The sequence below is a fragment of the Hyperolius riggenbachi genome, chromosome 1, assembly GCF_040937935.1.
Source record: "Hyperolius riggenbachi isolate aHypRig1 chromosome 1, aHypRig1.pri, whole genome shotgun sequence".
NCBI classification, from domain to species: domain Eukaryota; kingdom Metazoa; phylum Chordata; class Amphibia; order Anura; family Hyperoliidae; genus Hyperolius; species Hyperolius riggenbachi.
The window spans coordinates 567,435,673-567,452,729 of record NC_090646.1 but is presented as its reverse complement, the minus strand read 5'-3'; the positions used below and the strand labels follow the sequence as shown (position 1 = coordinate 567,452,729).

The 17,057-nt window shown below is 43.8% G+C and overlaps 1 protein-coding gene across 3 annotated transcripts in view; it reads left to right on the top strand.

The window, feature by feature from the left end:
• The first annotated feature begins 131 nt into the window (after positions 1-131).
• MCTP1 (multiple C2 and transmembrane domain containing 1) overlaps positions 132-17,057 on the top strand; it is a 980,166-nt gene continuing 963,240 nt past the window's right edge. For all 3 annotated transcript variants that reach the window (XM_068247591.1, XM_068247583.1, XM_068247599.1), the window contains exon 1: positions 132-791. In XM_068247591.1, the coding sequence (XP_068103692.1) occupies positions 219-791 (573 nt within the window). In that variant the 5' untranslated portion in view covers positions 132-218. The remainder of the gene's footprint in view (positions 792-17,057) is intronic.

The following is a 17,057-nucleotide window of genomic DNA, read 5'->3' as shown; positions in this document are numbered from 1 at the left end:
GACACTGAAGCTGGGGGCAGTGCAGGCTCCCTGTGCCAGTGTCAGAGTCAAGCAGCTGTCAGCCTCCAGGACCCGGCTCCGGTCCCCTCCTCCTTCTCACGCCCCCTAGCTGCGGCTCTTCCCGGGCTGGTCTGAAGCCTCCAAGGTCCCTCCACTCCTGTTGCTTCCCCTTCAGGCGCCGCAAGCCCTGCTGGAAAGGGTCCTCTGCGGGGCGGGTGATGGAGCACGCCGACCCACCAGCCTCCTCCTTCCAGGCCCGGCTCTTCAGGAATCTCCAGCTGGGCCGCTCCAGGAAAAGCGGCTGCAGCAACCCTGGGAAGCCGGGAGCGGAGCGCCGCAGTGCGGGGACAGCCTGCCCTTCACCCCCGCCGGAGAGCTCCGGGGGGCCGCTGGAGGAGGTGGTACCGGGCATCATCCGCTGGACCGGGATAAAGCGGAGGAAACAGGTGCTGGATCGGGTGTTTTCCTCGTCCCAGCCGAATCTGTGCTGCTCCGGAGCGGACTCCTTACCCTCCAGCGCCCCCTGCAGCAGCCCCAGCAGCATCGCTAGTACCCCCGAGCCTGGCTCTACCCTACGCCGGCTCAGGGATCACCTTCTGCCCTACAGCAAGGCAGGCAAAGATGGAGATGTCCAGCAAAGTCCCGCAGCGACTGTCCCCAACGCCACTGCAGCCAAAGGACAACACCTGACCCACCAGAAGAGCTCCTCTCTGCCCGGGACCGAGTGCCTGGAGAGCCTCATCCTGCACAGCTCCAGCACCAGGGACAGCGGCACAGCCAGGCACAGCACTGTGAGTGATGCTAATAAGCGCTCTATTCTTGTATCCCTTCATCCTGTCATCTGTTCTATGGGAAACTTTACAGTCTCACTGCTGCTGTGCTTCTTCTACTGTTATGTGGCTGGAATGTGCTTCATTGGTTGCCCCAGAGGTGTCTGGGAAAATACGCATTGTCCTCTAATCTGCAGGCAGTGTGGTGGTAGCTGAGGAGGGGACAGGCATGTATTTACTACTTTCGGTCATTGCTGCTGACCTGAGTGCTGTTATGCAGACATGAGAAGTGTATTGTTGTAAGTTACCTTGGTGAATGATAGATATGTCACTGTGGTTTAACATGGCTTCATAAATACCTACCTAATGCCTGGTACACACCATGCAATTTCCTGTCAGATTGATGGTCAACCCGATAATTTCGGACTAATTTGATCTGATTTCCGTTTTTCTCTGATTGATTTTGTATAGAAAGGATTGGGAAATCAATCAGAAAAACAATCGGAAATCAGATCCGACCTGCCAGAAATTATTGATTCGACAGTCAATCTGACGGGAATTGCATGGTGTGTACCAGGTATAACACAAAGGTGAACCAGTTTAAAGTAAACTCAAGTCAAACATAGTTTGTTTATATGCAGTTAAAACATTGTGTTATATTAATTAGGCGTAAACAAAGTTTTGTAAGAAATTGCAATTTGTAAAATAAAATGAATGGTTGCTGCAGCAACAGGGGAATATTTCATGTAGACCCTCCCCCCACTGATATTAGCTATTTTGTCCAAACAGATATGTGCCCCATAGTGGGTGCATCCATTGTATTTGTAGAATATATTTATATCCACCACTAGAGCATGGATCCCAGAATGAGATTGTCCATGTTACCGCTGTGGAGTTACCGGGAAGATCTATGGATATGTGCTGCCAACATTCCTTGTGGTTTTTTTTTTTTTTTTTTTTGAGATGTTATGTGCATATTTTGGCTTTATTTGAGCTTCTGCCAAGGTCCCTTTAAGTTTTGACTTGTGTACAATAGGAAAATACCCACTGCTTGAATTCTCTGCTTCACTTTACAACTCCCCCCCTCCCCACACACACACACACACACGCGCAATAAGGCTGCTTTTCCACTTTCTGCGATCCGCTTAAAAAAAACACTGAAGCGAAAAAAAATTGTGATATTATTTATTTATTGTATTTATAAAGCGCCAACATATTACGATTTGTATGTGTAGTACAGCTAAGAAATAAAACATTAAGATCAGATACATCAGTCTAATTGTTTCCAGTACAGGAAGAGTTAAGAAACTCCAGTTGTTATCTCTATGCAAAAAAGCCATTAATCTCTACGACTTTTAAAGTCGTGGAGAGGGCTGTTTTCTGACTTTTATTATCTCAACTGTTAGTTAACTATTTACTTTTTCTCTGCCAGAGGAGAGGTCATTAGTTTACAGACTGCTCTGAAAGAATCATTTTGAATGCTGAGTGTTGTGTAATCTGCACATATTAGAGAATGATGCAGTGTTAGAAAAAACACAATATACCTGAAAAAAATATAATAAGAATATTTTCCTTGCTGCTAATCTTCTAGTAATTATTCATAGTACACAACCAATTCATTATATTTTTTTTTTTCGCTTTAGTGTCTCTTTAAAGAGAATCTGTATTGTTAAAATCGCTCAAAAGTAAACATACCAGTGCGTTAGGGACATCTCCTATTACCCTCTGTCACAATTTCGCCGCTCCTCGCCGCATTAAAAGTGGTTAAAAACAGTTTTAAAAAGTTTGTTTGTAAACAAACAAAATGGCCACCAAAACAGGAAGTAGGTTGATGTACAGTATGTCCACACATAGAAAATACATCCATACATAAGCAGGCTGTATACAGCATTCCTTTTGAATCTCAAGAGATCATTTGTGTGTTTCTTTCCCCCATGCACTGAAGTTTCAGGCTGCTCTTTTCTTCCTGCAAACAGCTTTGCCCTTGTTTGTAATTCCTCAGTATGTGAAAGCCCAGCCAGCTCAGAGGACGATTTATCCAGCTGATTAGAGCAGCTTCTCTCTTCTCTCTTATCTAAATAACACACAGGCAGTGTGCATAGAGGGGCCAGAAAGGGTGAGTTCATAGCAGAACCACAACACTGAAGAACTTGGCAGCCTTCCAGACACAGGCCGACAAGTCTGACAGGGGAAAGATACATTGATTTATTACAGAGACTGTCATAGTAGAAAGTGCTGCAGTTAGCCAGAACACATTAGAATAGCTTTTGGAACATGTAGGATGATAAAAAAACAGGATGCAATTTTTGTTACGGAGTCTCTTTAAAGATGCAAATTTCTAGAGTTATGCCCATCACAACAGTACCGCGATTAACAAATTGCGGTGCTCCTTTTCCACCAGCACAATTCGTTTTTGCCTGATTTTTACACACTCGCAATCGTATGCCTGCACGTTTTTCTGTGCTATTGCATACCGTAAAAAGTATAAAAAGCAGGTTGCGCAATCGCAAAAAGAGCGCACAAGCAAGTGGAAAAGCAGCCTTATTCAGAAGTCATGATAGGCAGGCAGTCAGCAGGGAGGTGTGACATCAGCTCACAGAGCAATCACCTTTCTCCATTAGTGCTCATGTGACTAAAGGGGAACACAGACAGCCATGTCTGGTGAGTACACAGCTGGACAGTAGTGTGTTCTCACAATGCGCTGCTCTCTGCATTTTGAGTGCAACACAGAGCTGTGCCATCCAGCATAGCTAATTGGTGCAAAATTGCAATGGAGAGCAATGCAATTACCATGCGATTGTGCACAATGCTTGGCCTCCTGCATTTGCTGTGCAGAGTGTTGGAAATGTAATGGATGCATGGAAATGTAAAATACATTTCTTCACATACATATAAGAAGTGCATTTCTCCTAGAGTAAAATGAGCTATAAATATGCTTCTGCTATGTTGCTTCCACTTACAGTAGGTAGTAAACGTCTGACAGAACTGTCATTTCATAATAGGGGAGTCTCAGTATTTCCTTCATTCTTTACAAAAGCACTCCCTGGAAAGGATCTATGCAAAGATGTCAGCCGGCCTCCCTGCTCACTTGCATAAAATTTTTGCAGGTGGACTGAGAAACTGCCATTCAGTAAGTGCTTTTGCAAACAAAGAAAACCCTGAGAATCCCCCACGAGGAGATAGACTGGTCAGTTCTGTCAGAATTTTACTATTTACTGTAAATGACAGGAACATAGGAGAAAATATATATGCATACATACAAATTTAAATTTTTTTTTTGTTTGCAATAGTCAACCTTTAAAATAATGTGTAGAATGCTGGTAAAACCTGTTGCAGAACAAGGCCTTTAATAATGTAACAGCTGAAATGTTCACCTGAAAACTTTTTACTTGTAATTTGCCCGATGCCCCAGCACTAAAGCAGCAAGTGAAGGAAAATCATTTTAGTGTGCATCTGTTGGAGACATTGCCTACTAGGTTTTCGGTCAGTGGGGCTGGAAAAAGAGAAAATCTTGCCATACCTTCAAACTCTTCAAGACGTTTTTATTGGTACATATACAGTAGCATATACAGTAGTTATGCCTGAGTACACATATGTGTTCTGAACTGTGCTTACCTGCTGGAATGCCTTTATTATGTAATGATGAAAGGAAACAGTTGTGTTAGGAGCCTGCCTATTTTTATTGTAGTATGAATCATTAGCGCAGAACGCTGAAAACTGCGAAACTCTGCTGTGAGTACATTTCCTTCGGTAAAATCTAATCAAGGAACAGCTGCTAAGGGTCTCACTGTGCTAAATACATTTATGAAATACCGTAAGGGTTTTCTTGTGTGGAACAGTTATTAAATGCATTTTAGCGAGTTTCTAAACGTAAACTAATAATCTAGACCAGGTAAAGAAATTATACTATACAAATCCCAAATGTGCGTAGCGTCCAGTCACAACATGCTGCTAATTCTGCTGTGCTTCTTGTAAGGATTGCTGCACGAGGGCCGATACCATATTTCCACAGATGCAGTTTGGCACTCCTATGTACAGCTTGGTCCATGATAGTGAATCGTCTGAATTGTGACCAAAGTGCATTTTACCCAAGTGACACACCTCTTTGTCTAGTTTCACTTATTGTATGTGCATGGTAGTGTCTCAGCATACACATGATGTGGAGCCATCCTGAATAGACTTCCATGTCATCATATCACAGAACTAAACTTGGCCGTACGTCAGGCGGCTTGGTGGCCGATCGACTCTACGATTCGATTACTATAATTGGAATCGAATATGAATTGGTGCCGCCATGTGCATGCCCGATCGACAATGCAACCAATTTTGGGCCAAAATCGGTGGCATTAACCAGTCGGACATACTGCAAGATGTAGGGCCGACTTGCGTGGCGGTAATGGCTAGTAATATCGGGAGGAGCGATGGATGTGACGAAACCCCAGCTGCTGTTCCTGCAATGTATAACTGTGCTGTAATTGGGCATTTATAAATTACCTGTCCTGTGTCGTGGTGCCTGTCCGTCTTCTGTCACTCTTCTATTAGCCGCATATACGCTGCCAGTGCATAGCACGCAGGCGCATGACGTCACACACGCGCCACACCGGCAGAGTGTATGTGACTAATAGAAGAGCGACGGACGACAGATGTGTACTGCAACACAGGACAGGTAATGTATAAATGCACACTTGCAGCTTATTTATACATTAGGGAACAGTGGCGGACGCGGTGGGCGCGGTCGATTAACAAGAAATTTCATGCTAAATCAATTTGGAATCGGCCTGCAGTGTATGGGCAGCCGACAGATCTCTCTCTATAGCCTTACTTTAGTCTGTCCCTTACTTTTCCTGCCATAGAACCTGCCCCTTATTTTACCTCCCGTAGAGCCTGTCCCTTACTTTGTCTGCCCTAGAGCCTGCCACTGACTTTACCTTCCATAGAGCCTGTCCTTTACTTTGCCTGCTGTAGAGCCTGTCCCTTACTTTTCCTGCATAGAACCTGCCCCTTATTTTACCTCCCGTAGAGCCTGTCCCTTACTTTGTCTGCCCTAGAGCCTGCCACTGACTTTACCTTCCATAGAGCCTGTCCTTTACTTTGCCTGCTGTAGAGCCTGTCCCTTACTTTTCCTGCATAGAACCTGCCCCTTATTTTACCTTCCATAGAGTCTGTCCCTTACTTTTAAGTTTGCACAGTGGGAGACATGGCAGCGCTTTCAAACAACCTCATACCTGAATGATTTAACTGCAATGGTGAGCAGAGCTCCAGAAACTGGACTAAATTACACACCCAGCATACACTGCAGGCAAGGAGAGGGAGGGGGAATTAGTGATTAAGCTGCATCAGTGGGCAGAGCTCCAGAAACTGGACTATATTACACACCCTGCATCACTATAGACCAAGGGGGGGTGTTAGCTTCAGTGATAATTAGTGCACAAATTATGACCTAATAGACTTCCCCACGGCGGTGACGTACCCCCTTGGTTTTTATTGCTAGGTTAGAGGTAGGTCTTCCCCAAGGGGGTACGTTACCGCCATGGGGGAGTCTATTAGGTCATAATTTGTGCACTAATTATCACTGAAGCTAACACCCCCCCTTGGTCTATAGTGATGCAGGGTGTGTAATATAGTCCAGTTTCTGGAGCTCTGCCCACTGATGCAGCTTAATCACTAATTCCCCCTCCCTCTCTTTGCCTGCAGTGTATGCTGGGTGTGTAATTTAGTCCAGTTTCTGGAGCTCTGCTCACCATTGCAGTTAAATCATTCAGGTATGAGGTTGTTTGAAAGCGCTGCCATGTCTCCCACTGTGCAAACTTAAATGTAAGTATACTAGTGGCTAGCTGCCTTCACTGTTTTAAATTCACTCTCAAATTTTTAGATTAGAGTTAGCACATAATTTTGCATCTGTTTTGCATTAGAGGCATGTATTCAGCCCTAGGGGGCTCTGCATTGCCGCTGATGGCTTACAATTCAGGTGCATCCTTGAGCGCTTATCATTTGTCTGTTTTGCTTGTCTTATGAAATGTGTATACCATTTATGAATAGCAGCACGAGGAATTATGTTTTTATTGCTAGGTTAGAGGTAGGTCTTCCCCAAGGGGGTACGTCACCGCCGTGGGGAAGTCTATTAGGTCATAATTTGTGCACTAATTATCACTGAAGCTAACACCCCCCCTTGGTCTATAGTGATGCAGGGTGTGTAATATAGTCCAGTTTCTGGAGCTCTGCCCACTGATGCAGCTTAATCACTAATTCCCCCTCCCTCTCTTTGCCTGCAGTGTATGCTGGGTGTGTAATTTAGTCCAGTTTCTGGAGCTCTGCTCACCATTGCAGTTAAATCATTCAGGTATGAGGTTGTTTGAAAGCGCTGCCATGTCTCCCACTATGCAAACTTAAATGTAAGTATACTAGTGGCTAGCTGCCTTCACTGTTTTAAATTCACTCTCAAATTTTTAGATTAGAGTTAGCACATAATTTTGCATCTGTTTTGCATTAGAGGCATGTATTCAGCCCTAGGGGGCTCTGCATTGCCGCTGATGGCTTACAATTCAGGTGCATCCTTGAGCGCTTATCATTTGTCTGTTTTGCTTGTCCCTTACTTTGTCTGCCCTAGAGTCTGTCACTGACTTTACCTTCAGTAGAGACTGGCTCTTATTTTGCCTGCTGTACAGCCTGTCCACTACTTTTCTTGCCATAGAGCCTGCCCCTTACTTCACCTTCTGTAAAGCCTGTCCCTTACTTTGTCTGTTGTAGAGCATGTCCCTTACTTTGTCTGCTGTAGAGCCTATCCATTACTTTGCCTGCTGTAGAGCCTGCCCCTTACTTTAACTTCCTTAGAGCCTGTCCTTTACTTTCCTTGCAGTGCAGCTTGCCACTTAATTTACCTTCTGTAGAGCCTGCCCCTTACTTTGCCTGCTGTAGAGACTGCCCCTTACTTTGCCTGCCATAGAGCCTGTCCATTACTTTGATTGCCGTAGAGCCTGCTCATTACTTCACCTTCTGTAAAGCCTGTCCCTTATTTTGCCTGTTGTAGAGCCTCCCTTACTTTAAGTTCCATAGAGCCTGTCCCTTACTTTGTCTGCTGTAAAGCCTGTCCCTTATTTTTCCTGCTTTAGAGCTTATCCCTTACTTTGCCTTTTGTAGAGCCTGTCCCTTATTTATCCCGCTGTAGAGCCTGCCCCTTACATTGCCTGCTGTAGAGCCTTTCCCTTAATTTTACTTCCATAGAGCCTGTCCCTTACTTCAACTTCCATAGAGTATGTACCTTACTTTGTCTGCCATAGAGCCTGCCCCTTACTTTACCTTCTGTAAAGCCTGTCCCTTACTTTGCCTGCTTTAGGTCCTGTCCCTTACTTTAACTTCCATAGAGCCTGTCTCTTACTTAGTCTGCAGTAAAGCCTGTCCCTTCCTTTTCCTGCTGTAGTTCTTATCCCTTACATTGCCTGCTGTAGAGCCTGTCACTTACATTTCCTACTGTAGAGTCTGTCCCTTACTTTGCCTACTGTGGTGCCTGTCCCTTACTTTGCTAGCCATAGAGCCTGCCCCTTATTTTACCTTCCGTACAGTCTGCTCCTTATTTTGTCTGCTCTAGAGCCTGTCACTGACCTTACCTTCCATAGAGTATGTCCCTTGCTTTGCCTGCTTTAGAGCCTGCCCCTTACTTTGCCTGCAGGACAGCTCTGTGTCCACTATTAGCTCCCGGTGGGGGTTGAAGTTCTTGAAATGCAGGTGAGCGGTAATGTTGCCCCTCAGTTCCAAAGCCGTGCCTCTCTGCTGGTGGCCATGGGAGTTTGTAAGGGGGAGGGCCACACTGAGTAAATCAGCATCTTAGTACGCTTCTACAGCTGTGGCCATAAACCTCTTTTTTTTTTTCATTTCAATTTGCCTGTCCGTACGCTGCGTAACCACCGGGTATATGTGCCAGAGATTTACAGGGTACTGCAATGTCTTTGCCCTGACCTCATGGCCTCTGATGTGCTCATACAGAAAGCTCAGTTCTAGTAAAAATATTGCTGTATTGCTATTTTGGATAGCGTGGAAAGGGCTAAAACTTCTTTTGGAATTTATTGTTGCTCTGGGCCCATCTGTGTTTCTAGACAGTAAAATGGTGAATCTCTCCTAGAACAAAGGCAATAACAAAGAAGCCTTGACTAGTTTTTATTGTTGTCCCTGAGTCCTGGGACTGGCAGTTTTTATATTATTGCCACACACCTTTACGCAGGTCCCAGGGATAAGGGGCAAAGTAAAACTCTCCACTGACAGCAATAAAAAACCTGACAGTCTCTAATACTCTACAGATTATTAAAGCAAACCTGTCAGGAAAGAAAAGTTTAAAAATGACTTGGTCCATAGTGTTCCCAGATCCCGCTAAAGCCCACCGCTGCACCCCAGGACCCTCTTCTTCTTCATGCCAACAGTCCTGTTCATATACGTGCCCAACTGCATTGTGCGCATACACCAGTACCAGGCCCAGTAGCATGACCGGCTTCTTGGTATTTGGCATGTGCGGACCCTACTTGCACATGTGGTCCTACACGGACATGAGCGCAGCCATGACAGCATATCCGACAAGCCCTTCCCAGACATGCTTAGAGGAACCCAGCTGGAGTAGTGGGCTCCAGGAGGATTGAGGAAGTCTCTGCCTCTCACTGACATAGATTTTCATTCTATTTTTCACTTCAGGATCACTTTAAAAATGTAAACAAGAACTGTTACCAAGGATTAAACCAAGGATCCCAATCAGTAGCTGCTACCTCCTTTCCCACCAGAAATCTTTACCTTTTCTCAAATAGGCATCCTGTATGCTTGATATTGTGGGGAAACCTCTCCCACAGTGTGATGTCAGTCATGACCATGGTCCTGACAGTTTGCTGTCTGTGAACCTTGTTGCATTGTGGGAAATAACAGCTTTTTCCAACTGCCTAGCAAGCAATATCCCCCTCTGTGCATAGAACTCTCAGTAACGAACATTATATACAGATCACCTGGCAGAAGAACTACAGATGTCAGAAGAACTACAGACTACAGTGATGAATTTCAGAATGTAAATCAGAGAAATGAAAAGGTTTTACAATGGGCAAACACTGACTAAATAATCTATAAATGAATAATGTAAACAGTAAGCAATTGTATTAATTGTATAATTTTTACTATAGTTCCTATTTAATTGAACAATTCATTGAATTGAGCTTTGATCAATGATAGAATGTATTTCAATTATTAATTTCAGGTCCATTTTAAAGCAGATCTGTCACTTGGAATTGAACTTTCCATAGAGCATTAGCAATAGCTGTAACCCAGCTTTTATTATGTCATTTTCCTTTACTTTTAATAATGAGAAATATTGAAAACCTCTGACTGGGCTCCTGACCATGTGATCATGCAGACAATAAAATGACAATTAAGATGCATGCTGGAAGATTGATATCAGCAGTGACTGCAGACAGTTCCAACAAGCTTCTGCTTAGCTTTAGTAGAAGAAAATGTATTTTTTATTCAACAAATCTTTATAAAACAAGTAGAACATTAACAAGAACAGCACTAAAATCAATTATGCAAGTGGGTTGTATTATTGATCTTAATCACAGTAAAGGTAATATTGAACACAATGGCTATCATTCATAAAGCATTTCCGCATGCGGAAATGCTTAAAACAGCTGACTTTACCGAACACTCGGCAAAGTCAGCATTCATAAAGGCTCTTTCCGCATGAAAAAATGACACTACCGAGCAGAGTGATAAATCACCGCCTTGTGCGGTGATTATCGGAACAAATGTAGCAAAATGTTAATTCATGAAGTTCACCGCAAGCGGTGTGAGGTCGGGAAGTACCGCTCCCTCTGATGTGGCGATACCAATGTAAGTGAATGGAGACACACAGACCTCTCAGGCAGCGGCAGCAGAGCGGAACACGGAGAAATGTATCAACTCGGCAGCTTCCGTGTCTCCGCCTGCCTACCGCCTGCCTACCGCTAGCCTAGTTCGGGGGAATCTCCGCACTGCTACCGCACATGGATACTTTTTTATGAATGCCCACCCAGAAGTCTAAAATACCGGCAGCGGTGTTTTCCCGCATTGATTCCGCTTACCGACAGCTCCTTTATGAATGATAGCCAATAGCTGGACAGCAAGAAAACATAAATAGATTTTTATAATGAAAGTGTGGTCTCCTTCTGTTTATGAATGATTGTATTGGCTGTACTTTGTTGGGCTCAATTGAAACACTGGAAAAATGCAGCAAAACTACCATTGCCATTTTAGAAAATCATAAAGGCATTCAGTATGAATGCCTTCCAATGATTCTAATTGTAACTTTACTGTACTTGTTTTTAGAAAATCGCAAGCCTTTTCCAAAACTGAACAGAGCTGGTGTGGCCCTTTCACACTGGCTGCATTCAGTTTTGTTTTTGAAAATGCGCTTGTGTTTTTCAAAAAGGCAATCGTAGTTCTGCTGCATTTTTCCTGCATTTCGCTTGAGCCCAGCATATGGAAAATTGCAAAATGCAATTCAATACAGCTAAAAGAATGTAGCGGCATGGACTGCGCGAAAATGTGACACCTACCCAAAAGCTGAGCTTATCTGGAGGGGGGGGGGGGGGTGCAGGTATTTAAGTTGACCAATGAGGAGACAGAAGTTCAGGGGCATTCCAGGGAAAAATCTGAACGTTTTTTGAGGAGATTCTTCAGCCCTTCATATTATACTGGTACTTGCATATAAGTGTCTGCATCAAATCGAATTGCAGGAATGAACCTAGCGATTATTAGCTCTGAGTTTAGTGTTACTTTAAAGAGAAGCTGTCAGCCATACTATCTCAGGAAAAAAAACTCATATAAGTAGATAAATACTTGCTCTACTTACATAACGTATGCATTGCACTGTCCGTGTTTTGATTTTAGTGATTTTTCTACAGTAAAAAAAGAGAAAATCCTTCTTAGCATTTCCCATTTTAACTGTGGCTATTTTGAAGCCAATCCTGATGTCATTTCCTCCTTTACTCTCCTCTGCCTGATTGTGTATGCATTGCCCACCCTCCACAATAGAAAGTGCATTGTCTCAGCATGAGAAATATTGGCCAATCAGAGGGGAACAGAGGAGTAGGAGGAGAAACTAGGAGGGAAAGAGGCTTCAGCCAATCAGGCTGCATTAGTTAGGTCTGAGGGGAAAGTAGAGAAGCAAAAAAGCACAACCCAGCATGCCCTGCGACTTCCTTTGTGCCTACCACATTTTGTGTGTATCAAATAAGAGTCAGGTAAACTGGGGAATGATCTTCTTTCAACAAGAAAAGTAATAGCGATTTTAACTTTTGGATTGCCTGGTTAGCATCCTTATTACTTGTTTACCAGATAAAAAGAACAAATTGATTTTTTATTTTATGCCCAACAGTTACACTTTAAGTACACCAACTCTTAAAATGTATGACATAATCCAGTAAACCTAAAACATCCCATTTTCTTAACGGTGCTGGAGACAAACGATGAGTGAAGTAGACCATACATAGCAGTGATGTGCTGAGATGGACCCTGTATGGCTGTCATTTATACAGGAAACATTGGACATTTTGCTTCCTTGTCACAGGGGTTCTTCAGAGACTTGTAATCTGCAGCCTATTAACTTCCATGACTGGGTGACAGGATGTTTGAAATGAAACCCTTTATCTGAAACCAGCCATGTTAAAACTGTCCGGATGTTATCAGAAGTGCTGCTGGTGATTCTCATACACTTAGTCCAGTTTCCATGGTAAACTGAAATAGATGAACTCTATCTAGGAGTCCTGTTTCAAAGGGCCCCTCCAGACAAAACACCCTTCCACATAACCGCGTAAAAGTAAATTAAAATACAAATGCTAAGAAAAAGCCTTACATGCGTCTCCAGATCCTGATTCTTCAATTTTCGCAATATTGGCAAAATTTGCCCCACCTATCCTTCGACACCCTGCCACACTCCTGGTCCATGCTCTGGTCATCTCTCATTTAGACTAATGCAATGCCATCCTTTCTAGACTTCCTGAGACCACATTCTGACCCCTGCAATCTGCTAAGAATGCAGCTGCCAGGTTCATTCACTCCTGCCACTCTTCTTCAGCTGCCTCACTTTGCAAGCAGGGCTGTGGAGTCGGTCCAAAAATCCACCGACTCCGACTCCGACTCCGACTCCTCAGTTTAGGATTCCACCGGCTCCGACTCCTCGACTCCGACTCCTCTAATTTGCATATTACAATTTTGTTGATTAAAAGTATGTAACATGAAATTCGTCTCTTAACTGCCAACGCTTAGGAATTTTACAAGACAACTGAAGTGAGAAGGATATGTAGACTACTATATTTATTCCCTTTAGACTAAAACTAGTCCTTGGTAAGAGTACTTGTAAAAGGTACAAACCAGAACAAAGAACATCTATCAGGCCCTAGGCAATGTAAGTGTGGGTACATGTAAGAATGATGTGCAGGTACTCTGCAGGGGAATGAGGAGATTCTTCCTCTATTACACATTCTTCATGCACAATCTGAACAAGGTTTATGGGTGACAGACAACACCTCTGTGTTCAATGTGCACAGCATTCTCAGTGGATTCCCTGCAGCTCTGTGGGGAGTGCATATGTAGAGTATAGTACTACTGTGTAACAAAGTAAACCTGAGACAGATGAAATTAAAGTTTTATATATACCTGGGGCTTCCTCCAGCCGCCTTCAGGATAATCAGTCCCTCGTTGTCCTCCTCCATCACCTGGATCTTCTGCTATGAGTCCAGGTACTTTAGCCAGTCGGGCGTAGTGCGCATGCACACACTCCGCCGCCAGGAGCATACTACACCTGTGCAGCACTATTGCGCAGGTGCAGAATGTTCCTGGCTGTGGGAGCTGCATGCGGCCGGACAGCGCTGACTGGCTGAATTACCAGGACTCATATCAGAAGATCCGGGTGGTGGAGGTCAGCGAGGGACTGATTAGCCTGAAGGGGGCTGGAGGAAGCCCCAGGTATGTATAACACTTTACTTTTCATCCGTCTCAGGTACCCTTTAATTTGTAGTCACCAAACCAAATTTTAACAACATATCAAATTATTTGATTTCATCAGCAAAGGGAGTGCATTCATTTGCATAAATCAGCATCAGTGCAGAATTATTTCCATCGCATTGACCATCTCTATTAGTGACACAGCTACACATCAGGCTTTATTACAGCATAGATGTTATTTAGTATATATAAGAGATTCCTGTGTACACATCATATATATACAGTCACAATCAGATGTGTACCGTATATCTGACCTTAAAAATACGGGGACTGTTTTATTGAAGCAGCACAAGTAACTAATTTTGATTGGTTTATTTCATTTTTGTGGACTAAGCACAGCTATTACTGTATATATATACTGTATATATATACATTATTTTTAATGACTATTATCTGAGAAATAGAACATTTTATCATATTTTCTATTTTAATTACAGTTACAAATTCATTAGGAGTCGGAGTCGGTGCATTTTTTCCCGACTCCGACTCCAGGCACCCAAAATTGCCCGACTCCGACTCCACGACTCCGACTCCACAGCCCTGTTTGCAAGTCCCTTTACTGGCTCCCTGTCTCCCTTACGGTGGTCACACACAACCCAATAAAATAATCCGATTTCACAGCAATTCAATAAAAATGATCGGCTTTCCCCAAAAAATCGAAATCTTTTATATTTATTTCAGCAGGAACATTTTTATTCGATAAAAGTCGATCTGGAGTGGTGCATTTTTCTGATCAATTTTTATGAAAATTGAATGGTGCGTAGTAGATTGTCAATTTATTAATATATACACCCAAGCAATTTTCTCAGAGTTTTTAATCATTTTTTCATAATTGGGAAAAAATTGATTACCTGTGTGGTAAATTGGTCCGAGTTCTGAAATGTTACAATCAGTCAAAAAAATTGATTGCAATTCTTGATTTTAAAGATATTTAAATAAATTGTATGGTGTGTGGCCAACATTAGAATAAATTTAAACTGCTCTGCTTGGATTTCAAATCCATGCACCAAACCTCCTCTTCATGTATCTTGGATCTCGCCCAGAGATATTCTCCTACCTGCTCTCTCTGCTCCTCCAACACTGTATGCATGTCCACTCCTCGTATCACTTGCTTACTCGCGAGGCTTCAGGACTTCTCCAGAGCAGCCCCTAATCTACGGAACTCCCTCCCCACATCAGGCTCACCCCCACCTTCAAGTCAACAAAGCAGTCCTTAACGACCCATCTGTTCACCATTGCTTACCTGCCATCATCATAGCAACAACTCCCTCCCTTGGACACCCCTCCCCCCTTATGTGTCCCTCTTCCCCACTCCGTAAGCGAACACTGCCATTCCAGCGCAGGAGACTTGAGCGCAGCAGTGAGTAACTTCAGTGCCGTCAGAAGCCCGAGCTGAAGTTACTTATGAAACACTATAATTCGGCCTCCAGCAATTGCTGGAAGCCGAATTATTTCATTCCCCACCATCCATGGCGGCCTGGAGGGGAAATAGTATTTAAAATCAATGGGAGTTTGTGCAGGAGCAGGATAAGCCATACAGGCTGTATCCTGCGCCCAAGTCCTGCGCCGATTCCTCTCGTACGCCTCCGTAAGCCTGTTTGGCAGGGCCCACCTCCCCGTGTGCTCTTCTCTGCCAACATATGGAATCAGGGACTCGTCTGCTGTTCTTCTCCTTAGATTGCAGTCTGTGCACCAATGTTTACTGTTACACCACTGTTTAGTGTACCATTGTTTAATTCTGTAATGTCCCATGTAACATTGTTTATTGTTGTAATGTCTTACCTATCTACGTATTGTACAGTGCTACATAATATGTTAGTGCTTTATAAATATTTAATAATAATAGTTATCTAATGTAAACCGCCACTGTTACTTCCTCTTCTGAAATAAGTGCGTAGCTCTCCTTTGCAGACTCTGTAGAGCAGCTTTGTCCAGTTTACTTTCTCTTGCTGGCTGCATCACCTCTCTCCTTTGACCTCTACAGGAGAATGGTTGAGTGGCAGCACAGCCACGCCCTACTCTTGCATTCTTATAGGGAGGGGTAGTTAGAAGCAGCTTGGTAAACTCCCTCTCACTTTTTACCACACGGCTGTCACAAGGGAACGAAAATAATCAGTCACTTACGCACCAGTGTTTACAATGGACCTGACAATGAAAAGTGAGTTTTAGTTCGGCCCCATTTCCTCTCAGTTCGAATACGAGAGGGGCAGGAAACGCTGCTTACCTGTTCAATGGAGTGCCGTCCGGATCATGCTGCGGTGCAAATCTGGTCGGCATGTTGCAAATTTCTGCAGCACGCAACCAAATCACTATAGCAATGTCGCAGCGCATGGCATGACTTAGCCATTTGGGCTGCAGCTACATAGCAGAACAGGAGCCGCGGCCCAATCGGAAATGGCAATTGGCATGTAAAAAATAGACGTAGTTGTATGCAATTTCGTGTCCGAAAAAGAGCATGTAAATCCGCATGCTTCTAGTGGAAATGGGCCCTTAGTGTTACAGGAAGGGGTAGGGTTAACCAGAAAAGGATTTAGATGAAAGGCCCTAGGTAAGATAACAGTTTTTTGCCACCATTGATGATCACCTGGCTTTTTTTAGTTACATTTGGTGAGGGCCAGCATTCACCAGGCAGTTAGACTCTCTCCAGGCCCTAGGCTGCTGCCTAGGATTACCTTGGGGATGATCTGGCTCTGGGGTGAAGCCATTTTCATTGGTTAGGTTGAGGAGGTTAGGGCTTGGCAACAGGAAAGACAAGGCGACATGTGAAATGGTGGGATAAACATGTGTATGTACAGTGCAAAACACATTAGTAACCAGCCTGTTTTACTTGTTTTATTTTGCTGCCTGAAAGAGTTAATTTTTAGGCATGGAAGTGACACCTTCTGTCTTGTTGCTATCTTGTCGGGAATATAGTTAACCTCACTGAAAAGCAAATTACAACCATAAAAGTTTTCCTGGTAGAATACAACTTCTGAAAGCAGAGGGAGATAGAAAAGGGTCAATATTTCTTGTATTTTCATTTAGCGACACTTAATAGGCTGCCGCTGAGCAGAGACAACATAACATTCAATCTACTTTGTTAGGGCCCTTTCACACTGGCGCAGTGCGGCAAAATTGCTGTACTGCTACCGCAACCTAATGTTTTCCTATGGGGGAGTTAACACTCCCCACGTTGCGGTATCCTGCGCCGAAAGTGCCCAATCTAACACTAGCGCAAAACTACGTTGCCACCCGTCTCCTGCAGTGATTTGCGTCGGCCCGGAAGTCACCTTGGTCTATGGC